The sequence below is a fragment of the Protopterus annectens genome, chromosome 14.part0 (assembly GCF_019279795.1).
Source record: "Protopterus annectens isolate FY-2018-M chromosome 14.part0, PAN1.0, whole genome shotgun sequence".
Lineage (NCBI taxonomy): Eukaryota > Metazoa > Chordata > Ceratodontiformes > Protopteridae > Protopterus > Protopterus annectens.
In genome coordinates, this window is record NC_056748.1 from 26,637,583 (window position 1) to 26,663,756 (window position 26,174).

At 43.4% G+C, this 26,174-nt stretch overlaps 1 protein-coding gene across 1 annotated transcript in view; it reads right to left on the minus strand.

Moving 5' to 3' along the window:
- Window positions 1-26,174, minus strand: part of FRYL (FRY like transcription coactivator) — a 3,917,685-nt gene that overhangs the window by 1,578,975 nt on the left and 2,312,536 nt on the right. Inside the window, exon 35 of the mRNA XM_044055727.1 lies at window positions 17,336-17,420. Coding sequence (XP_043911662.1) covers window positions 17,336-17,420 — 85 coding nt within the window. The remainder of the gene's footprint in view (window positions 1-17,335; window positions 17,421-26,174) is intronic.

The window sequence follows — 26,174 nt, forward strand, 5'->3', positions numbered from 1 at the left end:
TGCGTAATTGCCATAATAGTTCAAGCCATTCCAATATGAGTGAATTCGGTCCCCCTCTGAAGACAGTTGTTACTTGATCTATAGCTCTAAATTGAAAACTTATGGCCTGTAATGTCTAACGTGTGCCTAGTCAGTGCGTTATCTTGCTTACCTCTGTCTATACTATGAAGATGTTCATAAACACACTCCCACAGTCTACATTTAGTTTTAATGATGTAGAATGTGGGGCACTGCTGGCATTGAGCCAAATACACCACCCTTCTACATTGACAATTCAGTCTTTGTTTAGTAGAATACATCTTCCCTCTAACCATGTAATTCTGGCTAATCTCCATGTGCTTGCAGTAAATTGCACACCTCACACCTAAACATACATTGTATGCTGGTAAGGAGTACTTTGTTTCTTTCCAAAATATTTTTCAAGCTTGGACCCCTTCTATAAACAATCTGAGGAGTCCTATCTAACTTGTTCCTAACTGTTGTGTCGATGTTAATCAATTCCCAATTTTTATATATGATGTTGCGAATCTCTCCAGCATCCACACTAAAAGTAGTAATGAAGCTGTTATGGGGTATACCTGCTTGTCTCAGTTGGTCTACTTTACTACTAGAGGGCCAGCCAGGTGGATTGTTACCCCCTCTCTGACTCAACAGTGGCCTGCACATACCTTGGTCTATTATATAGACCTTCCATTATGAGTCTTCTCACTAATGAGTCAGGGTACCCTCTCTTCAGAAACATGTCTCTCAAGTTGTCATACTCTAAGTGGAAGTCTTCATCCCTGGTCACCATTCTAGCTGCCCTCACTAGTTGCCCCTTCACAGCAGATCTTTTTTGGTGAAAGGGGTGGCAGCTAGAAAAGCATTAGAGTAAGTCTCTTTTCTATGGATTTTCAGAATATAACACTCATTAACTCTATCTTTAGTTAGATCAATATGAAGGTATGTTATTCTATCTGAGTTCTGGTATGACGTGAACTGTAGGAACTCTGTGGTCCCATTAAAATAGTTCATTAAACCACTGGCTGTACTTTCCCCAACCTTGATGACCATAAAGATGTCGTCCAGGAACAGTGTATAAAAATAAATTTGATTACTAATCTGTTAGTTTTTCCTTATAAATTCCTATTCCCAGTAGGCCATTACTAAATTGGCAAAGCTGGTTCCACATGGGGAGCCCATTGCTACACCAGTTTTTTGGGGAAAGTATTTGCTGTCAAAGGTGATGAAATTATTGGACAGAATTATATCCAAGAGTTCTTCCACTAGGCTAACTTCCCCCAGGTGGTGCTCCTTTTAATCTCATCATATAACTCACCACTCGATTCCTTCCATATGTGGAATGGAGGAATACAGGTCTTTAACATCTACTGTAAGGAAATCAAAGTCTCTGTTGAAGTCAAGACTATTAATACTTGACAGAAAAGACCATGAGTCTTTGCAAATCTGTGTCTAATGGCTAATGTACTTTTTTAGGGGTCTATATTAAAAGACCGAAGAGGTGTTTCATCAAACACCCCCTTGGTCAACACAAAGAATGAACGCACTAAAGTGTGAATGCTCAAAATAGCGACTTCTTTCCCTGGGAAAGAAACCACTTGGCCATCCCTGTGTATTAGCCCCTTTCCTCACTGTAGTGTGATCTCAGAGTTGGTATATTTAGTTGGGGGGGGCACAGCCCCCCATGTTATGTTTGAAAGTGTGTGTGTGCATGCGCTTGTGCCAGCGATTTCTTTCCCAGGGAAAGAAATGGCTGTTTTGAGCTTTCGTGCTTTAGTGCATTTGCGCTCTATGTGTCGACCAAGAGGTGTTCAATGAAACACCTCTTCTGTCTTTTAATATAGACCCCTTTTTTTAGCATGGTGTCAACCACTTTAGCACGCGAGTAAGTGATGCTAACTCTTGCATCCACTAAAGGCCTCATAGGGCGGGTCATTGATGACTTTATGGACCTTTGGGATTCAAAACAAGATTGGAATCTTTGGGGCTGGCATTGAGAGGAAGTTAAATAATTCTGTGTCTATTCTTGCTTCAATAAACATATCACTGATGTATGATCTTGTACGTGAATATGCTACGTTAAGCTCATTCCTTGTAGTTTCAATATATGTATCACTATATAACAGTTTACACATCCTTGACTCATAGTCATCATTGATCATGATGACAAGCCCACCCCCGTCTATCTGGCTTCATGACCCTAACTGAGGCTCTTTGTAATTCAAATACTGCTTATTTTTCCTTGCATTTAATGTTAGACCCATGTTGCTTAAACCTCATGTCCTGGTCAATTCTGCTATGAAAATCCAGTTCACAAATTTGCTGAAAGTTCTAAAACAGGGTGTAGTGGAGGGTTAAAAATGCTTGCAATGCATAACCCATTATTGCTAACATCATTTTGACCTAATAGTAAGGTAAGATTCAGTTTCCTGACAAACAACTTAAAGTCAACCATAGTCCTTGCTATATCAGCCCTGCCTGTAGGCACAAACATATAGCCTTTGGCTAGGACTTCAACAAGATCAGGATCCACTGATACATTAAAATAATTGCAAACTTCTAAGTAATTTCCACTGTTAAATAAAAGTCTACAAGTGCTTCCCCTGGTTACAACCAAATCATTTACCTCCTCTGCTTGTTCTTCCTGCTCTTGATATTGGTCTGTTGTTTCCCCCTTGGCGCGGATAGTGATTCAGTGCTCTGTTCTGAAAATTTTCTTCCCCGTTCTCTTGTTGATTCATATTAAAATTCAATAACTCCTGCTCGTTTACAGCTCTATGGTTGTTAGTGTAATTCATAATCCTCTCTCAGATATGGAGAGGGCCTGCAATATTTCCTCCGTTACTGAAATCAGTAAACGTGCCTTCTCCCTGGTTGTTGGAAATGGTGCCACCTCCAGTTCTTCCCTGGCCTATCTCGTTCCACACTTGCGAAGGGGGAGGTTTTGGATAGACTGCCCCATTCCTGTAGTTGTTTCTGTCTCTATTTTTTTTTTATTTTTGCTGACTGGAAAAATTCTGTTTTACTCAAAGTGGTACCTTTGGAAATCATTGTCAGCTTTGACAATGTTACCCAGTTCGACCATTTCTTTAGCTAAAATGATCTACTGGGATCTGATAATGTTTACACATGAGCTCTAAGAGCTCCAAACCGTGTTTATCAAATAGTCTAACCAGATCTTTGTGGAATGCTGACCTCTCTTCAAGTCCAGTAGGGTACTGCCAACCTCTCAAGCCTTTTGGTTTTATACCCTCCATGATACATTGCCTGAAATAAGTTATCTCTAATTGAAATTTTTTGTATTTAACAAGTTTATAGTCGAGCTGCTTCAAGGAGACAGAAATGTAATTTACCCCTCCAGCCAGTTGCTCCGTTTGTGAGATCTCAGGTTGGGCTTGTAACGTTAATGATTCATTAAGCCAGACACTGATGTTAGGAGCCCCAATAAGCCCATAGACTTGCTCAGATTGCTGAGCTCCAAGACGGGTCTCCAGTCCGCTGTTTTCTTTGGAACTAAAAAGGATCTTGAGTAAGTTCCGGATCCTCTCTGGTCTGTGGGGGCTTCTTGGATGACTCTTTTTCTTAGCAACTTTTGAATTTGTAATGTTGATTGTTCCTTTTGACTGGGTGGAACATCTAGAACTGACTTGTTTAGGGGAGTGGGAAAGGAGAAGGGAATGACATTCCCTGGATATTATGCCCTGCACCTATTTGTCGTTTATCTTTTGCCAGGTTTTGCAGTGTAGAGACAATTGCCCCCCCCCCCCCCCCCGACTGGTTCCAGAGGCAAGCAATTGGGCACTTCTCCAGGAACACGGAAAGGGTCTACCAAAGAAATATTCCCTGGAGCCCTGGTTTTGCAGGCCTCCCCTGCCGAAAGGGCAGCATCTTCCATAATTCTTCCTCCCTCTGCCTCTAAGGGAACTTTCACCCTGTGTGTGCTGGAAAGACCTTTGCAATTTTCTGAACCACATCTTCCCACTACCTCTCTGACCTTTAGGAAAGGGTCTGGCATGTGTAGAAAGATGCAGCCCAATTGGCAGACAAGGTCATGCCCTCCTGTTCACACCTGGTAAGCCTCTCTTTTACTTTAGAGAAAAGAGAAGAGCCATCAAAAGGGGCATTAATGAAGGAAGACTTGAAAGGCTCCGCAAAATTGCAAAGGCGCATCCAGGCCTGCCTCCCGTGAGAGATGCCTAAACCCGCCACATTACTCATTCCATCTGCTATACAAGATATAAGTCTCATGGAAGAGTTTACAACTGAACTGAGGGTAGTGAGCAGAGAGCCAAATTTATTTGCCGGTGCATCAGCTACAGCTCCCTGCAAGGAGTCTGAAAGTTCCTTCAACAGGTCCCTCTGTAATCTGGTAAAGTGGGTAAGGAAATTATTACATACATATATATATATATATATATATATATATATATATATATATACATACACATATAAATAATAAACTACAATAAAGTACAATAAACTATAACAAATGGTAATAGTAGTAACAAGATAAGTATTGAAAGTGAAAGCACTTAGCCCAGTGCTTGCTTCAGAACCTCCTTCGCAGAGTGGCAAACGAGATCTAAGGAAGTTAGGGAGCTGCATTACATACAAGGAAAAATGCCCACGAGCTTTGCTGAAGCCCTCGAGTTGCTAAAATGGGCAAGATGGGCCCATCAGTGAGAATAAAGAACATCATCACATCTACAGTTATCCGACATCTACCAATCCCCATGGGTGCTAGTTAATGGAGAGTTAATTGTATTTATCTCATTCAAACTCAGCTCCACAAGAAGATCATGCTCCCTGCTTAACACATTGTATTCCTTTGGTTGACTCTAAAGCTTATTCTCAAGTGCAATCTTATAATGCTCTTTCAAAGGATTCCTCAGGTCCCAGACAGATAGAAACAATATAATCTCTCTTACAGCCTGACAGCCTCAGCAGAGGATTAAGGCTAATAGGCAGCTAATACGCTACTTCCTGTGGTAGACGGCTTGACTTGCCTAATGTGTCATCTTCAGAAAGTCACTTAACCATACAGTATTCTATCTCTATTAGAATTTAGGCTAGACTACTTAATTATTTCCGGAGATGCATGCCTAGTAACTACCTATGAACAATTACAAAATAAAAAAAAAGAGACTAACAAGTTCACAAATTAGGTTACTGATCTGACAGAATCTTTAAAAGCCAAACCTTATATTCCCATTATCATTTGTTGTTAGTATTATAGTGAGAGCAACTCAGAGCGGACAAACCATTTACTGGGTGTTTCTGATGCTATTTGTTTTGTGGATGTGCAACATGTCCATTAAGTGAGGAACAAAAAATGCACTGTAGGTCAAAACACAGATTGCCTCTCAGCAACCTGTAGGAGACAGAGACAGAGAGATAAGAATAGAAGGTTAAGACTTAGAGATGGTCTGCACAAGACATGTTGCTTACACCATGTTTTCTGTTTACTTCGGTAGGTGCTCCAGTTGTTGCATATGCCTGATAAGGTACACACCAAATGCAGCACGAGGGTCAAGTACAATGGAACAATTACATCTTTAGACTGAGATACCATACGTTTGCTTAGAAGCTGTCAACATACAAAAGATTCCCTTACTATAGTAGATACATTATTGTCAAAGGCCAAGTCATTGTCTACATGCATTGCCAAATCCCAAACCACTGGGTCTACCCTCATCGGTGCATTATCAATGTGGTAATTTGCAGGAGTGGTAGTCTTTCTAAAAGAAACTATTATGCACTTCTTGGCATTGAGTTTTAGACAATGACTGCACCAATTAGTCAGCGTCAGGCCTTCTTACAGGTTAATTGTATCTTAGGGGGATTCAATGACTGCACCTAGCCTGCAATCATCTGCAATCATCTGCAAACTCAGTCAGACAGAGGCCTTTGATGTTAGTTCTGATTTCAGACAATGAGATGCCAAAAAGGAACGAACCCAGACTAAGCCCACAGGAACTCTACTAGTGCCTGACACTTTTGTGGAGGTAGACTCCCTATCCTGACTTCCTGGGTCCAACCTGTGAGCCAGATGGCTAACCATTATGCGACATAGGGGTTTATTCCTAACTTAATTAGCTTGTTTACAATGCCCAAGTGTGACATTGGGTCAAATGCCTTGGCCAGGTCGAGGTAGGCAGAATGTACCATTTTGCCCTCATCTGTTGCTTTGGTGATCTTCTTGAAGTCCACCAAGCTATGTAATCCTGATCTGTCATTGACAAAATCGAACTGAGTTGGATCCGCTGTCTGAAGGTTTCCTATGTCATCATTTATCAAAGCCGTGATTATTCCTTCTATGGCCTCACACATATGAAACTAGTCAGGCTTATGGGTCAATAGTTTTCTGGGTCTATGGATGGCCCACCCTTGTGTAGAGCAATAACAGTTCCAGTCCTCCATTCATTTGGCACAATACATATATGGCGATTATGGTTAAATAGTGATTTTAGTGGGCCTCATAGGTCATGCTTCATGCTAAGGAGGCATCCTGGGATATTATTGGGTCCCATCAGTGCAGTGTTTTTGGACTTGGAAAGTGCTTTGAAGACCTGTTCCCTAGGTGGAGCTGGAGGAGTAATGGTTAGGAGTATTTCTTCAGTGGTGTCTGGGTTGACAGTGTGGTAAAATTGGAGCCACGTTTATCAGACAGTAGATTTGCTATATCTTCCAGCATCGTACAAATAGCTCCATTTACAATTAGTTTGGCATACTGTTCAGTAATGCCGTTGAGATAGTAGACATAGTTAAAGAATGTCTTATGACTGTCCTTTTCCAGGGAGACTGTGTTTACTTCAAACTTAGCTTTGGTGGAGTTGGTCTCCTGAGTTGCAATGAGCATGTTTTTACCTTGCTGAATTCTGCAATTCCTATTTTTTGTTGTGCAACCTCTTAATGGTGAGATTCCACCAGGCTGGATTTTTTTTTTAAGTTTGTCCTGTGCTTACTTCATGTAGGTACCACTGCCTCTATGCAGCTGTATAAATGATTGTAGAGCTTTTTTTTTTTTGAATGATTCTGCATAGTCAGCAGTATTCCCTGGGTTGGGGGTGCTTGAAATTTTGCCATAGTATCACTTAAGTAGGAAGTTTGTCTTGGAATAATTCCTAAATATTCCAGTGTTAGCTGATGTCAGACTATCAGTATTTCAAAGCAGACAGATTTATGGTCCATCATGACCAGTGAAGACGTTACACTTGGGGGGGGGGGGGTGCAATGGTCTGCATTGCTGATGAGGACTAGGTCAAGTATGTTTGCACCCCCAAGTGGGTGTTCGCACTAGTTGATCCAGGATGTTCATGTTGACAAAATCCAGTAATCACTGGGCCTACAAGTCTGGGGTCTTATACAAGTCACAGTTTACAGTGGGATAGTTGACGTCACCCGTGAGTATGGTGTTGGGATGAATGGGAGTGACTCCAGTTGTAGTCATTCTGGCTGCGAGAGGTGTTTGGCAGGTACACACTGAAGAACACTTTCCTTCAATCAGCCTGATGGGTGCAGAGTACAGTGGAATAATCAAATCCCAGGACCTGAATGCCATACCTTTACTAATAAGCTACACAATAAAAAACAATTTTCTCAAGATAGTGGATACATGGTGGTGACAACTTGTTCGCAGTGTAGGTTCCCAAGTCACTAACCTCTGGATCAATTTTTATGGGCGGGGGTGTTATTTATGTGATACCTACTGGGGACATACGTTTTTTCTGAAAGATATCATTATGCATTCTTTAGTGCTCAGTTTTAGTCCATGACTTTGACACCAGCTGTGTGTTTGGGGGAGGCCCGCTACGAGGATCTCGGTATATTCAGGAGAGTTTATGATGCTACAAAGGTTACTGAATCTTAAAGCACTACTACTATACACTCAAAGCTTTTCATTTGATATGCTAATACACCAAAGTTATTACATTACTTTACATAAAGGAAACACCGTACTTGTACTGAAATCAGCGAGTTTGCAATATCTCATATCAATTTCTTCAGAAATCAAATACAAAGCTTGGGTAGAGCAAGTATTATTCCCACATTAAGTTTAGTTAAATCATAACACCACAGTTGTCTGTTCATCCAAAAGCCATTCCAAAAATCCATTCAGTGTCTTAGGTCAGCCTTCACTGACAGAAAACTGCAGTCTTAGAAAAAAAACCTCACTGTATTACTTCTTTTCGATTCACTACTAAAGCTATTTTCTTCTTAACATGCTTCACTTGAAAGACTAGGAAAGCATCCTTTTTTCTCCCTTTTATCATGGAACTTATAAACAAAGACACTGGCAACCTTCAAACACTGGACCCCACCCAGTTTGGGTTTGTGAAGGGCCGATCTTGTCTCGTGAATCTGATTGACTTCTTCGAATCGGTCTCCAGAGCTGTGGACGAGGGTAAGGTGGTCCACACAGACTATCTGGACCTCGCCAAGGCCTTCAACACCATCCCCCACTCTGGAATCATAGATAAACATACTAAGCTGGGCATAAATCGCTACGTAACTCGATGGGTTGCCAACTGGCTTACTGACAGAACCCAGACTGTAAAAGTAGCCGACTCCAAATCCAGCTCCAGACAAGTGACAAGGGGAGTACCTCAGGGTTCAGTCTTGGGACCACTCTTGTTTGGCATTTACTTCTCTGAAGTACAGGCCAACACTAAGGGACTCTGGCTAACAAAGTTTGCAGATGACTGCCAACTGGGAGCCATTACTGAATCCCCAAATGAAGTGGATATTCTACTAAAGGGCCTTACAGAAACAGATGTCTGGTGCCAGAGCCATGGGCTCAAGCTTAATGCCAAGAAATGTATAGTTATCCCCTTTGGAAAAAAACATGTACCCATGAACTACCACATAGGTGGCAGGACACTAAATATCAAAAGTGTGATGAGAGACTTAGGGACACAAGTCTCACTTTAGATAACCACATCGCCACAACAGTCAGGAAATCCTTCTATGTGGCACACCTCATCACTAAGGGCTTTTCATCCAGAAAAAAGGAGGTCATTGTCCCACTGTACTCATCCCTCATTAGACCCATTATAGAGTATAATGCCCCATTTGGTATGTACCTCACAAGACATCTGCAACAGCTGGAAAGGCCACAGAAATACCTCACTAAAAGAATCACAGGCCTAAACCAGATGCCATATGCTGACCGTCTAAAAAAAAGTCCAGCTTTACTCTGCGGCATATCGTCTACTCAGAGGCGATCTCTACTTACCATACAAGGCCATGGCAAACCCTGAACTGTTGGACATGCTCCACTTAAAGAAATCGCAATCCCTCAGAGCCACATGCTCCAGGGATCTAAACCTTATCATCACAATGAACAAAACAAGCTGGAGGGATAGGTTCCTGACCCAGAGACTCCCCATACTCTGGAAAAGACTGCCCATACATGTCAAGCACAGCGCCTCATTGGCCCTCTTCAAAAGGAACCTTGATGATTGGATGGGAGATAGGAAATTCACCCTGGGGATCATGTCAGTCGCCCTGCTAGACAGGGGCCCAGAGAAGTAAATATTGTGGGAAGAAATTTTCAGAGAACTGTTATGGCTAGGCTTGCATAGGCCTTAGGGCCGATAGCCTAGTACGAACCTATGAACCTATGAAGTGGCTGTAGAATCTTCCTGTTTCACATCATACATAAATCTGCAATTAATCATAATACACAACTATCTCTTTTAAAGTGTCTCTGATTGGTATCCATGGCAAGACAAAGTAATCTAATGCATTTTTGGAGACATCAGACTAGTCTCAAATCTGGCCATAAGAATGGCTATGATCTAAGAAAAGTATTACATGGGTTATGAATTTACTGCAGAAATGATCCTTCTAAAGGACAGCTAGGCAATTCTTGAAGCCATAAATACTCTTATAAAGGTCAACTGCAAGACACTGATGGTAGACCAGAGGTCTGAATTTCATATCTGACATGCATTTCTCCTGGTTGTTTCACTGAGAGCACTTCGTATAATCGAATGTTCATAATCCCAAACATATTTAACACTGACAGAAGTGATCGAAAGTAATCTGATCACTTCTGCTGGTGTTAAGCTGGTGCAAAATTGTGCACAGTGGGGATCGGGAGATTTGCCCTTTCCCTACTGTACAGGGATCTTGGAGTTGGTTTATATAATTAGCAGGGGGGCTCGTCCTCCTGCAAGCATGAGTGTTTTGCTGTTTCATCATTTTGGCTTTTGATCTTTTGAGATTGATCGTTAGCGGTTTGACATTTGTGCACTTCGATGTTTCGAACTACACCAATTTCACATGGTGCCAATACACTCAACTGCTTCAGTTTTCTTGACTGGGTTTAAAGTGGAGAAAGGCAGTCTCACAGCTTTTAGCAGGTCAGACTACAGTGTTAATGCTACATTTAATAACATGCTATCTCAGTGAATGTGAAGGCACTTTTGCAGTTAACTAACTTTAGGGTTAGAAATGGTGTCTGGATTTAAGTACTGAGGGTCTGGGTTATCATTTAGGGTGGTATGTCCTATGTGGGTGATTTGCCTCACAAAGAAATTTCCATGGGGCTTTATGCATTTTGATTGTTTATGCTTTTTAACTGTTACCTCCAACAATTCTATCACTTAAGAATGAGAACTAATATTACTTTCAGGAATGGGAACTGCAACACTCGGACAATAGTATATTTAGCATTATGTGACACTTGTCTAGCATAATATGTCAGAAAAACAAAGAGATCCTTAAAAAGTACAGTTGTGTACACTTAGCATAAATGTAGATGTCAGAGTGTATTCACTGTTGCAGTCATTACATTTGGGTAATCCTGCTGGCAGGTTGCCCTCAGTCGGCCTGAATTCCAAAGTCTTGGGTCCTGCGTCGGCTGCTGTTGCCCCTTCCCTGACGTCAGGTCGTCAGGGGTATAAAAGATGCAGCAGACGACATTTTCTTCAGTTTTTCTTGCCCCAGATGTCAGGTGCCCCCAAAAGGGTAGGCTAGGTATATATATAAAACATACACGCACCAAAATAAACTTTACCTTCATCTACAAGCAAATACACCACATAGGTTGTATAGATCAGAGAAGTAAAGATAAGTTCCAGTAGAAATAAGGGGGATGGCGGGTGGGTAACCTGGACTGCAACAGTGAATACACTCGAACATCTACATTTATGGTAAGTGTACACAACTGTACTATGTTCATGTTTCACTGTTGCAGTCATTACATTTGGGTAGAGTCCCAAAGCTATGGTTGGGGGGCTGGAGCTAAACAATATTAGGAGCAGCTATGAGGCCCTGCAGAACTGCAGTGGCAAAGCCTGCTCTGGATTTAGAGTAAAGTGGCAGACTGTAATGCTTTGCAAAGGTGTGCACTGAACTCCAAGTAGCAGCCTCTAAAATGTCTTTGGTTGGTACTCCCCTGAGAAAGGCTGCCGAAGTGGCTGCCACTCTGGTTGAATGTGGCCTAATGCCCTTATGCACTGGCTTGCCATGCTGACAATAGCAGAAATGAATGCAGTGACCTATCCACTTTGAAATAGTCTGCTTGGAGATAGCCTTTCCTTGTGATCCTGCAGCATATGTCACTAATAATTGTTCTGTCTTTCTGAAAACTTTAGTTTTGTCCAAATAGAATCTAAGTTGTCTGTGTACGTCCAAAGAATGCAGAATTTTCTCCCCCTTGTTTTGTGGATTTGGATAAAAAGTTGGCAAATGAATAGTTTGGTTAAGGGCTACACTGGACACCACCTTAGGCATAAATGTAGGGTTTGTACTCAGAGAGACCCTGTCTGGATAAAAAATGATAAAAGGTTCCACAGTCATAAGAGTCTGTAGCTCTGGCACTCGTCTTGCAGAAGTTATTGCTAGGAGCAGAGCTGTTTTCCAAGATAAGAACTTTATATCCGCAGTAGCAGCTGGCTCAAAAGGAGGTAGGGTGAGTTTTTCCAATACATAAGTGAGGTCCCATGCAGGCATTGGCGGTCTCCTTGGAGGCCTTAAATTTTTGTTTCCTCTGAGGTACTGCCTTAAGAAAGGAAGAGAAGAGAGTGGTGGCTCTGTACTGTATTGAGACGAATTGGCAGAGGCATGAATTTTAATTGATGAAAAAGATAGGCCTTTGTCCAGCATCTCAGTTAAGTAGTGCAAAATCTGAGGAATATTTGGTACAGCTGTGTCAGTTCCTTGAGCTTGGTTCCAAGCACAAAATCTCTTCCATTTTCCAGCATAGGATTTTCTAGTACTAGGCCTTCTGGCTTCCAAAATGACATCCATCACAGCTTTACTGAGAGGTGTGCTTTGTATGGCTACATTATCCACCATGCTGTCAGATTTAGAGTCCTGAGTTGGCTGTGCAGAATCTGATTGTTTTGTTGGGACAGTAGGTGAGGTATTTGAGGTAAGGTCCAGGCTGGACATTGAGACAAGTTCCTTAAGATCGGATACCAGTATTGGCGGGGCCAGTCTGTGGCAATCAGAATCATTTTTGGTTTTTCCTGTCTCACCTTTAGGAGTACCTTGGGGAGGAGAGGCAGTGGAGGAAAGGCATATACTGATAGGTTTTTCCAGTTGAAAGATAAGGTGTCCACTTTCCATGCTTGTCTGTGATAAGTCCTTGTGCAGAATCATTTTAGTTGATAGTTGTGAGGGGAGGCAAACTGATCTATGTCCGGCCATCCCCATTTCTTTGTTATCATGCTGAAGACTTGTGGATCCAGGTGCTACTCATGGGGATCCATGAGGTTTCTGCTTAGTTCGTCTGCCAGACTATTGTCCTTTCCTGGCCGGAATTGTGCCTGCAGATGAACTTGGTAAGTCAATGCTGTGTCCCATAAAGTCATGCCTAGTCTGCAAAGGGGGTAAGAATGCGTGCCCCCCTGCTTGTTTATGTACCACATGACCGTGGTATTGTCTATCAGTAGTTGTCCCAGAAGAATTAGGTCCTTGAAGGCTGTCAGGGCATCTTGAACAGCTAGCATCTCTTTTTGATTGACATGTAGATGCATTTGACTGAGGACCAGGTGCCCTGAATGCCTCTTTCTGCCATGTGGGCCCCCCAGGCATAATCTAGTGCATCCGTTGTTTGGTTCTGCCTGGCTGGGGGAAGTGAGAATGGCTGTCCCTTGTTTTGGTGACAAGCCTTTACCCACCATCGAAACTCCTGTTGCAGGCAGGGATTGAGAGTAATCATTGTTTCCAGGCTGTGGCAATGTTGTGTCCAGACACTTTTTAGGTACCATTTAAGTTTCCTCGTATGCAGTCTTGCATATGGAATTAGTAGGATGCAGGATGCCATGAAGCCCGAAGCCTGCAGAATTTTTCTTGCAGATAACTGGGCCTTTGTTGCCATTTCCTTGAAATAGGTAGTCAGTTGCCTTTGTTTGTCTGGCGTGAGATAAGCCATCTGGGCAGTTATATTTAAGCTTGCACCCAGGAATATTATCTCTTGAGAGGGTACTAGTTTTGATTTCTTTTCGTTGACTGTGTACCCTAGGCATGGTAAAAGTCTTTTCACAAACGGCAGATGCTGTAGTAGGATGTCCTTGTTCTCTGGTTGAATGAGGCAGTCGTCCAAGTAAGGATATATTTGCATTCCTCTTTGTCTGCAGAAAGCAATTACTGGTGCCAGGCACTTTGTGAAGACCCTGGGTATAGTAGATAAGCCAAAGGGCAGTGCAGACAATTGATAATGCTTTGAACCAGCCTTGAATCTGAGGTATCTTCTGCAAGATTGTCTAACTGGGACATGCAGGTATGCCTCTTTTAGGTCTAAAGTGACCAGCCAAGCCTTTCTGCCCAGCATGGGCAGAAGCTGCAGTAAGGTCAACATCTTGAAATTTGGTATATCCCGGAAAGTGTTTAGAATACATAGGTCCAGTATTGGTCTCTATGTTCTGTCCTTTCTGGGTACCAAGAAAAGTCTTGAGTAAAATCCTTGTCCCTGCTCTTGTTGTGGCACTTGTTGAATAGCCCTCCATGTCGATGAGGGATGAGACTTGTTTTTTAGCCTCTGCCCATTGATTTTTTGGCAGGTCTGGCCAACCGTGTGCCCTTGGCAGGGTATGGAAGTGAAACTTGTAGCCTTGTGACACTGTTTAGAACCCATTTGTCCTGGGTTTTAATGTGCCAATTTTGAGAAAAAAAAGTGCTAATTTTCCCCCTAAGAGTGCTGCCAGTAGATAAGTGCTTGGTGCTGGCAGGGGGAAAGTCATTGGGACTGCTTCCTGTATGGTTGTGATTTGTCTTCTCCACTTTTGGAGGTAGAAGCTCCCCATTGCTTAGACCTGTACGAACCTTGCGGTTGGGATCTGCCTCTAGGGTGCCTGGATCTGCCCCTTTGAGGTCTGTCGGAGACTGGAAATGACCAATTCTTTGTAGGCTAGTGTCTGCTAAACCTAGGTGGCTGTACTTGTAAAAAATCTTTGACCGTTTGCATAGATTTAGCTTTGTCCTCCATTTTCTTAACACCTCTTCTGCCTCAACACCAAACAAGGTATCATGCTGTAATGGTGCTTCTAATAATTTAGCTTTGACATGATCAGGCAGATTTTGTTCCTTTAACCAAGCGTGCCTCCTAATTACAGAACGCGCAACAGCGGTCCTGCAGGAGGCCTCCAGAGAATCAAAACCACATTGCAAAGTATGCTTTCCAACTTGTTCAGCTCCATTTCTTTATCTGCACATTCAGAATTTACCAACATTTTCTGTTTAAGCAGTGTCACGACATACTGCTGATATTTGAGCATATGAAATTGGCAGTTTAAAGCCCTTATAGCTAAGGTATCAGATGTGTCTATCTTTTTTCCCCATCTATCCAATGCCCTAGAATCTCTGTCAGAGGGGGTAGGGTTTTTTGCAGTGGAAGCCTTAACCCCTTTGGGACCCTGAGAACTAGTTTCTGGGTCTGCAGCAGGGTGTTTGAAAAGGAATTTATGAGAGTCAGGAACCCTGTAGTATCTGTCAGGCTTAACAGGAGCTGGAGGGTAAGGAGTCAGGGGTCAGACTAGACTCTGAAAACACATCTACAATATCTAACACAGGTGGAATAGCTAGAGGCCTGTGTTGAGGCAGTAGAAGGAAGTCCCTGAGCCTCTTCTTAGATTCGGAAAAATCTTGGCTCTCCCAGTGGAAATGCTCCCACATGGCATGCAAGGTTTTCCCAAAGGAATAGTCCTCAGGAGGAGAAGCTGAAGGAATAGATTCTTCAGCATCATAATCCTCATAGGGGGGAAGAGAACATTCCTGATCAGAAGAAGAATCAGAGGAAATGGAAACCTGATCTGAAGATTCATAGTCTGTCTCTTGCCTAGGCCTCTTATCAGGAGGGGTTGGGAACCCCTGATCAAGGTAATTAAGTCTTCTGCCATTTTGAGCTCTGTTTTTTGGGCATGGAGGCCTGTCCATGTGGCTGGTGAACTCGTTTCTTTGCTTTTAAAGGTGCTTTAGTCTTTGCCTTTGAAGCTGAAGTCGGTTTAATGTACAATTGTTTAGGTCTGAATACACCCTCAGAAGCAGATGCCTGCTCAGCAGCTCTGGACCCATCTGAGGGAATAGTCTCCGAGGCTCCAATACCTTGAGTTTCAAGTGGCCTGACCGAATCCACGTGGGTGTCGGTAGCGGCCTGCGACTCTAAAGTAGTGGGCATCAGGGGCTGCAAAAACACCTCACTGAGAACCGGCGACTGGCTTAGGAGAAGCTTCGTCGTTGGTTTTGGACCTCGGTTGCCTGTCTTTTCTTTACGGTTTTTGTGAACTCCGGTAGTCGGATGGCTATCCGACGACATTGTATAATTAAATCTGCGCCCAAAATAGCTTAGTGCAAAATCTTACTGACGCTTAATAGTGTGTTGGTTAAATCTGGCAAAAAAACGACAACTAGAAACGTTGTGGTCAGGGCCTAGGCAAGGAATACAGTAAGAATGAAAGCCCTTATGAGGTATTTGCTTCCCACAAGAAATACAATTATTAACTTTTTCTGACATCGGTCTGGAGCAAGAAAAAAGTTTCCCCAGTGGGGTACTTAGCTTTTAATGAAGACTTTGGATCTGAAACTCGAGCACGAAAATCTCAGGAGTCGGCCGACCGGCACTTGCGAACTGCTTCTGCTTCGGGCACCGCGCGGCAAGAAAGACTAAAGAAAATGGCATCGGCTGCATCTTTTATACCCCTGACGACCTGACATCAGGGAAGGGGCGACAGCAACCGACGCAGGACCCAAGACTTTGGAATTCAGGGCGACTGACAGCAGCCTGCCAGCAGGATTACCCAAATGTAAGGACTGCAACAGTGAAACACGAAGAACATCTTACGATTTATGAACACACTTATGAATTAAAAAATAAAAAAGAAACTAATGCATTGTTTAGGCATTCTTTAAATCGTGAAAATTTTCACGGTTTTAAATTTGCCATCCTGTACAGTGTACACACTGAACCTATAAGAGGAGATTGGAAGAATCAGCTTTGTAAAAAGGAACTTATATGGCACTTAGGCTTGCTGCCAACTCCCCTCCCCCAGGTTTGAATGACAGCATCTCTATTGTTCCAGCTCTTAAGGATAGAACAAAGATCAAAGAATGGGGTCACTGAGTTTAATAATTTCTTTATTTCTATTTTGCCCCTAGTTTATCCTACTTCTTACACTTTTAACAATCTTACATACAATGTTGCAATGTTTTATATTTTGCAACATTATTAGCTAATAACAATAATATATGCCATATAAATTATTTTTCTTGAATGAATTTGTAGTAACATTGTCTTACTTAGTTTAGTTTATATTAAGTATTATTCTAATGTTAACATGTATTTTGATTATTCATTGCGTGTTCCACAGAGCATATCTTTACAGCAAGATACTTTATTATAAAAATTTTTATTACAAAACGTTTATTTACCTATATATATTTTTTTTAACTTTGATAAACTGTGTTTTTAAAAGAAGTGCTTTTTTCTATTAACTCACTAGCCAATCAAATGGTTGACTAAGGTATTTACAGAAAGTTAGAATTTAATATGGTGTTTAGTTCTGATGAAGTCATTGGTTTTATGATGAAAGCACTCAACTACTGAATTGTGCTTTGTACTTCAATAAAGTGGAGTTTTAATAGCCAACGGATGCATCTGATTTGCTTTTTAACTGTTCCTATTTTGCTGCCGTTGATGACTATCTTCCAAATACTGACCTAAAACCACAGCATAACTGCTGGAAGTGCAAGCGCCAACTGTAAATTGTGATAATTTCAAGAGCTTCAGCATTATAAATCCTTCTACTATAAACATTTCTGCACAACAAATTAAAAAGAAAAAAAAACTTTAAAAAACCTGAGCAAGATAGGGTAATACAAAACTTACCTATCCTCGACATTGTGGTCTTTACATTTACCATCATGCAGGCCATCAGTTCCAGCCACCATTGTATTGCTACTAGAAGTAGTACCTGTAGATTAGAAAATAATCACTAGAGACAGGAATGACCCAAAAGTAAACAGTACAAACCATACATACCCACAAATCAGTTTATGATGGTGAGTAAGCTATAAGCAAACAAACCTAAACGTTTTTCAGTAGCAGTGTGGGCATATGCAGAGGTGTGGTAAGTATCTGCATAAAGCACGACATTCAATGAAAATGTATTTATTTTTAATTTCATAACCGGGTTGGTCCAACGGAGCCAAGGGCTCCCTTTTAAGTGGAGACCAGAGGAGAAAAGCTCCAAAAGAAATACAAAAAGATTACATAAATTCAAAGCTGTGCAAATTCAAAAATATTATACAACAATCAAGGCCATAAAAAGATTACATACATTCAAGACTGTACAATATACCAATCAACAGCTGCATAAAAGGTTTATACAAGATAAGATGGCATGATATTAATAAGAATAGACTTAAGTAACATCCTATTAGAGTCAAGAGCAAGCAATTTATCATCTATTTGACATTTAACAATCAGTCTCGTGTATTTCAAGACAAACACAATTCTGTAAGAAATGCTTTAAAATTACCTCAAAAATATTACTACAAAATGCAAACATGAAAATCTTTGTTGAAACATCTAATAATGACTTATGCAAAACAAACAACCCTCATACTTATAAACATACACTACTTACCGGACTATGGACAGGTGGATGAGCTCAGTTGAAGCCAAGAGTATTTTTTTTGTTTTTGAGAGGACCTCACCCTCAAGGCATAAAGACCATCAAGCCTACCCTTTGGTTTCTATTTTGACATATTCATTCCCCCCATATCTTGTTTTCCTACTGCTGTATATGTAGCCTTGTCATGTTTAATAATGATGTTAAAGTCCTGTATGTCCTCCTATCCTCCAGGGAAGTAGAGGAGAAGGATGGGCAGGGTTTGGTCTTGGGGAAGTTTGAGGTGGGACTATTTTTTTGGGGGGGGGGCAGGGAGCCTGGTTTACTTTTAACTGTTCCCACTGGGGCAGTCATGGTCCTGAGCACCTCCAGGCTTTTTATTAGACTTTGCTTTCTGTATTTGGACCTCCTCCTTTTTATGGGCTTAGCGTCATCTTACTTGAGGTAGACAAGTCATGCCTTAAGAAGGATAACGTCTGCTGAATTTAGTTAAGTGAAAAAGCTGTTTGACCATGTGCTTGATCCACAGTTCCTTATTCAGAGGTGTATTTAGGAACCCCATATTTGCAATGATCTGGCAGGGACTTTGTTCTCAGCCAGGCTTGTCTCCAAGGAACTGACTTGCTTGCAGTTGCCTTGCATGATGCATTCACAGCAACCTACCAACACTTTTTGAAGTGCTTTGCAACCTCTGATGACAAACATCTTCTATTTTACACTCTTATCTGTGATCCCCTCCTCCTTGGGACTCATTACTTTTCAAAGATTACTGATAGTTAAGCATCGGAGTCTAACAGTTCAAGGCTCTGGAAGCAAAGGTAGTAGAGTTACAGTCTTTTTTCCCAATAAGACAATCAAATATCCTATAAACCCTTTCAATGGATTGAGTTTCCTAGATAAAGCTGAACACAATCCCTTGCCAGACTCCGGAGGATTTTTGTAAAGAAACTTCTAGAAGCCCTCAATCCAGGGGAATTATTCAGGTTTCCTGGAAGCAGGAAGAATGGGAATCAAGATCCACACATACAGTGAAGATGGTGTCCTTCAGAAGGGAGGGTATTTTCTTGCCTTTAACCAGAGAACAGCTAAGCCCCCATTGATCCTTTGTATATTGCCTTTCCAGTCTCATTTAACAATCTTTTCTAACCTTTTCTGATCAATTCTTATAATTATCATGCATTGTATGCCATACTAATTATTAATTTTTATTTGCAGTTTCTGTTGATCAGCCGCAGTGGTGCAGCGGTTAGCGTTGTCACCTCACAGCAAGATGTTCTCCCATTTGACTCTCGGCTGGAGTGCCTTCTGTGTGGAGTCTGCATGTCCTCCCCTTGGTTGAGTGACGTTAAAGACATGCAAGTAGGTGCGAGCGTGAATGGGTGTGCCTTCGCTGAAGGTTGAGCGTCGGGCTGCCAACTCCGCACCATAAAAATCTACTGCCAAATCATGAGTGGACCGGAGTTCCATTGTGGCGACCCCTAACCGGGAAAAGCCAAAAGTCATTTGCAGTTTGTGTCCTAGACTTGGCTATAAACTTAACCAGAACTGGTCTTTCATTTAACTCTCCCAAATCCTTTCTCTTTGCCTATACTCTAGTATCAGCCTCTGGTAGGGGAAGGCAGTCTTCAAACCACTGCACAAACTTCTGCTTGGTTGTATTCAGCTCTTTGACTTTTCACTGGTTATTTGCTCCCTGGTTTCTTTGCTAATTTTATCAAAGAAAAAAATTCCAGCTCCTTCTTGCCTACTTTCTATGGCCCTACTTGCAGTCATCTCTACTGCTAAGATCTTTTTTCTTCATTCCTGTGTCTGCTTATTTTTCAAAATATTCTAATTTGCAAATATAATACTCTGTATGGTAGCTATTGTCCTCTTTAAGGCCCTGCATCCAAACTTTTACTCTCTCCTTATTTTGTGAACTCCTTGTTTTCAACATAATTTCTTTCTACTTTGATTTGAAGTCATCTGCATTATGTATATGACCCTTAAAATGTGTAACTACAGAATTCCTTCAAATATGGAACTCCTAAACTACCTTGCTCTGTCGGAGAGGGGGGAATCAATTTATCCCACTTATGTTCTCTTTCCAGCCTAAATAAATTCCTTTATTTACTAATTATGGTTCACAGCTTCTCTTCTGGTTGATAAAAACATGTCTGATCTGCACATATTAAAGAAACTAGAAAAAAATTCACTGCTTGTAACTTACTTTCTACATTTATTGTCAAAAGTTTCCAAGTTCTAAATTTTTGTATCATCTTTTGTCTTCCTAGAGATCCTTAGTTGCCATAATAAAATCCTTTACACTCCAAACAGCGAAACACTTTAGCTTATCGTGTCCTTATGTTGAACAAATTCATGAGTGAGAAAAAGAAGTTATGTACCTACCAGAACGTTCCATGTTAGTTGTCTTCATCTCGCCTTCTTTCTTGCTGGTTGGGGATCAGTGCCAATCTTCGGCTCCGACTCTGCCATCTTCAATAGCTCGAGAGCTGTTTACTGGCTCGAGGCTACCACTTATCCCATGATGCCTAGCGCCAGCTACCCAGATCTCGTTTGTAATAGCTAACCCCAGACATAGCCAGAGAATCAACCTGTCCAACAAACAGGTTGAGCATACCTGTCATACTCTCTAAGTCAGTAGAAGAAACAAACCAGAGAACACTCAGCCAGTGAAACCAAAACTCCTCTCAATCCAATAGGACAGGGGGACGGAGGGTGGGACACAAGAAAGAAGGCGAGATGAAGATAACTAACATGGAATGTTATGGTAGGTACATAACTTCTTTATGTTAAGTTGTCTATCTCACCTTCATTCTTGCTGGGTGGGACAGCGTCCCTAGCACCTACAATCCTGGGCGGCTCATTGGAGCAGACTCTTCAGAACAGTGGAACCAAAGTCAGCTCTGCTCCTGGAGACCATATCTAGCTTGTAATGAGAAATAAAGGTATGAGGATTTGCCCACGTAGCGGCTGCACGGATAGAATCCATGGGTAATCTAGATTGAAAGGCTACAGATGTGGCCAAAGCCCTAGTGGAATGACCTTTTGGTTTGATAGGCAACTCTGTTTCTCAATTGATAAATGAAAGTAATAATGTGAGACAACCACCTGGATAAGGTCACTTTGGAGACTGGATGACCTTGTTTGCCCAGAGCATAGGAAAGGAATAGTTGGTCCGATTTCCTTATGTCCTTCATCCTATGCAGGTAAAAACGCAGTTGTCTATGAACATCTAATTGATGTAATTTGCATTCTGCCTTGTTGGTGTGGTTGGGAAAAAACACGGGAAGGTCTATAGACTGGTTTAAATTACTTTCGGAGCAGACTTTCGGAAAAAGAAGGATTAGTCCTCAGACCTACCCTGTCCTTATGAAAAACTAAGTCAGGAGAACGGACACACAGTGCCTGAAGTAATAACTACCAGAAAGAGAGTTTTCCAAGATAGAAACTTAATGGAGCAGGATGCTGCAGGTTCAAAAGGGGGAAAAATTAAGGAGGTTAGTAACAAATTTAGGTCCCAAGGTCAGCGGCCTTAGGTCAGCTGGTGCCCTAGGCAAAAGGGCTCCACAGTGCCCCCCCCCCACACCACCCAGGTGCCCCCAACCTGGTCTACCTACACCAAATAAATACTGGAAAAGCGCCCCTGCTACAGCGGCGCCCTAGGCGGCCGCCTAGTTGGCCTATGCCTAAGGCCGGCCATGCCAAGGAGGAGGGGGATCTCTCACTGGGGGTCTAAGGAGAGTAGTCCCTCTTAGGAAAGCTTTACATAGCTTATGAGACATAATGTTTGCATTAGAGAAACCAACATGAAAGTTTGAAATGGCCGCTAATTGAACCCTGATTGTAGCAGAAGCGGACCCAGAATTAAAAAGTTCTGCTAGGAACTCCAGGATTTCGTGGACTGGGGCTGAAAAGGGATCTATGTTCCTAGCCTCTGCCCAACAAGAAAAACGTTTCCATTTGCTAGCATAAGCCTTTCTAGTGGCGGACTTGTGTGAGGAGACAATAATTTCACTTACGGTCGGGGAAATGTTGGGAAGCCTGGCTACAGTTGGAAGTGGAGCAACCAAGCTGTGAGCTGGAGTGTTTGGAGGGATTCATGCCTCAGCAAGTCTGGAATCGGATCCAGAGTCCAGGGCTGATCGAGAAGGTAATGGTGCAGGAACAGAAACCATATCTGTCGAGGCCAGTAGGAGGCAATGAGGATCATTTTGCAACCCAACGATATTGCTTTCTGTATGAGTTTTGGTATCAGGGGAAACAGAGGGAAGGCATAAAGAAGTCCTTGAGGCCAAACGTGGACTAGAATGTCTCTGGGTGTGTGACCTGGAAGCGGAAGAAGGGAGCAGTAGTTGCTGCATTTGCTGTTGAAGGGGGTGGCAAAAAGGTCGCAGCAAGGTTGTCCCCATTTGCGAAAGATAAGATTTGCAAATTCCTGATTCAGAGACCACTCGTGAGGCATGAGAATAGCTCTGCTGAGCCTGTACGCCATGACGTTGGACCTTCCAGGGATGTGCATCGCAATCAGAAATAGTTGGGAGGAGATCGCCCACTGCAAGAGTCTGAGTGCTTCTCGACATATGGGGTAGGACCTGGTTCCGCCCTGTTTGTTGATGTACCAAACCACTGACATGTTGTCCGTTTGAATCGCAATGGTCCCAGAAGGGAGAGATTCCTGAAGAGCTTGCAATGCCAGGAGCACAGCTCTCATTTCTAGGACGTTTATATGCAGATGGTACTCATGAGGCTGCCAAGTGCCTTGGACTGTCCTGCCCTGATAATGCCCCCCCCCACCCTATCAGGCAGGCATCTGTGGTCACTGTGGCAAATGGAGGGGGCTGAATGAATGGTCTGCCCTGAGACACTACTGGGGAGACCATCCACCAGGAAAGTTGCCTTTTGCATGCATCTGTAATCATGATCATGTGAGACATGGGCAGCTGTTGAAAAGACCACTGTGTGAACAGAAGCCACTGAAGAATTCTCATGTGAAAGCGGGCAGCTGTTGAAAAGACCACTGTGTGAACAGAAGCCACTGAAGAATTCTCATGTGAAAGCGGGCCAGAGGGACTAAAAGAATTGCTGCTGCCATGGAACCCAGAGTTTGAAGAACCAACCTGACTTGGACCCTTTTGCACTGCATTAGAATTTGTACTTGCTGTCGAACTGTAGTCACTCTGTCTGAGGGTAGCCTTACAGACATACTCCTTGTGTCTAGGTCTGCTCCTATATAGGTAATAGATTGACAAGGCAACAAGGCAGATTTTTCTAAGTTTATTGTAATGCCTAGCTGGGAACAAAATGTGATTGTGTAGTCCCTGGCTTGTAGAAGGTAATGCCTGGTAGTAGCAGTAAGGAGCCAGTCGTCTAGATATGGAAACACCTCGAATCCTCGACGTCTCAGGTGAGCCGTGACCACTGCCATACATTTGGTGAACACCCTGGGGGCTGTGGTGAGACCAAAGGGCAGAGCTCTGAACTGCTAATGACTGGCTCCCAGCCAGAAGCGAAGGAATCTCCTGGAGCGCCTGTCCATTTTGATGTGGTAGTACGCATCCTGAAGATCTATGGAGCACATCCAATTGTCCTGACACAGAAAGGGTAGAATGGACTGTAGCGTGACCATCCGAAACTTTGTTCTTTGAACAGACTTGTTTAGTCAGCCGAGATCCAGAATCGGTCTCCAGTCCCCTGTCTTTTTTAGTACCAAAAAGAACCTTGAGTAAGTTCCGGATCCGTGATGGTCTGCCGGGACTTCCTGGATGACTCTTTTTCTAGCAGTCTTGAAACTTCTACGACTGCTTGGTCCCTCAGATTGGGTGGAACATCTGGAAGGTATTTGCTTGACGGTCGGTAAGGGGGGTTGAGAGAAGGGAATTTTGTAACCTCTGGATATGATTGACTGTACCCATTTCTCTTGCGTTATATTATGCCAGGCTTTTGGGTACAGTGAAAGTCTTCCCCCGACTGCCTCCAGAGGCGGGCAGCCGGGCAACCCTTCAGGGATGCTGGAAGGGCTTCTCAGAGAAGGATTCTCTGCTGCCCTGGTTCTGCAGACCCCCTCTGCCATGACGGTGGCATCTGTTGTTGTTTCCTCCTCTGGCCCTGGAGGAAAAATCACTACGTGTGTCAGGCGAGGCTCCCTGGAATTTTTGAAACCACATTTTACCACTCTTCTGACCCTTGGGGTATGGTCTGGAAGGAGTGGAAAAACAGACTCCCACGGCAGAGAGAGTCTTGCCTTCTTGTTCACACCTAGTGAGAGTGTCTTTCACCTGTGGTCCAAAGAGAAAGGAACCATCAAAGGGGGGTGGTTGGTGAATGACGCTCTAAAGGGTTCTGCAAAAGTATACAGCCGCATCCATGCGTGTCTCCTAAGGGCCACGCCTGTACCTGCGGCTCTACTCGCACCATCGGCTGCATAGGAAATGAGCCTCATGGAGGAGTTGACTACAGAATTAAGGGTCACCATCTGAGAAGCCACCTGGACTCCTTGTTAGGAGGATGGACAGACGCATAAGTTTCCGCTAACTCTTTCTTAGTGGCTGCTGCTACCACCATGGCATCCACAGGAACACCTTTAGTAAGGAACTGCTTATCAACGGGTGCAGTGATAAACTTGCTGGGTCTCCTCGGGGTTGGTTCCACTGTATCTAGAGCTGACTAAGCCTTTCGAGTCACCAATGACATGAGTAGAGCGAAAGGCGGAGAAACCCAGGAGGTGGAAGTCAGGAACCGAAGGCATCCAGGAATACAGAGTCATCCTCGGTAGGGGCTAGAGGAGTCCAGTTCCCCCTCTGCTTAAGCATTTCTAGGATGCCCGAGAAGGAAACATCTTCAGAGGGGGATCTCGGGGACCCTTCCGATTCATCTAAGTTTGTATCAGAAGTGACAGATTCAGGGGAGTCAATGTGCTTCCTCTTGCACTTCTTCCGAGGGGGTTCCTCTGAATGATCAGGGCAGGCCTCGGAAGAAGAGGAAGCACCCAATGGGGTGCACTAGAGCACCGGCTCCGCATGCTTGGGGTCTGGAGGAGGAGCAGAGGTTAACGCAGGCACTACAGGGGACAGAGCCAATGGGGTCGAATGTGGAGCTGACTCAGTGGCCAGAACACTCCTCATGACATCAAAGGCATCCTTGCCACGATGCAGAGAAGGCTCCGGTTCCGAGGAAATCGGAATCCTTCTCCGCACTGAGGGAGACAGCTACGAGGCCGATGTAGGAGTCGAGCTCACCTGCGCCGAAGCTCCGAGAGGGAGAATGGGGTCGGACAAGGGTCCGATGTCACTCGCCCCCTCGGAGCAGACAAGGGAGCCTCAGCGCCCAGATCCCTCGAAGGATGGCACCATCGAGGGAATCAGAGCTGACGACGGAACTGAAGGAGGGCTAGTTATCGGAACAGACGGTTCCACGACTCGAACCCCAACAAACTCCGGCTCCAAGCTCAATGGAGTCAGAGGAGGAATATCGGTAGCAGTGGACGGAGCCGACACCTGCTGAAGAGGGCTGGACAACATCTTGGCAAGTGCCTGCGACTTCAGTACCCTACTGACCACTCTCCCCACGTCATGATCCCAGAGCTTAGGAGACCGAGAGGAGTGGGAGGATCTGTGACTTTGCTCACTTTGCAGCAGGGGAGACCGAGGAGCCGAATGTATAGATTCTAATGAAGGGGACCTCAGCCTCTTGTGGCTCTGTGACGGCTCTGAGGACACTGATGGAGCTGACGGGGAGATAGTCTCCTCAGTTCCAGCGGGAACCGAAGCAGTCGGTAAAGTTTGAACCAATGACGGCTCCGAGCTTGGAGCAGATGATTTGGTCGGTTTTGGGGATTTCACAGGCTGAGCCTTGGCTGGTGAATCCTGGGGCTTGAGAAGACCCCTCAAAATAAGTTTATTCTTGCGCTCCTGCAGAACTCTTGGACTGAATGCATGGCATATGGAACAAGAGTCCTGCAGATGCACTGCGCCTAAGCAATAGATGCAAGAAGTGTGACCATCTGTCAGAGACAGGAGTCACACTTCTTGAATCCAGACATACCCAACAAAATAACCTTAAGACACTACACTGAATTTTTGGCTAAAAGGCCGA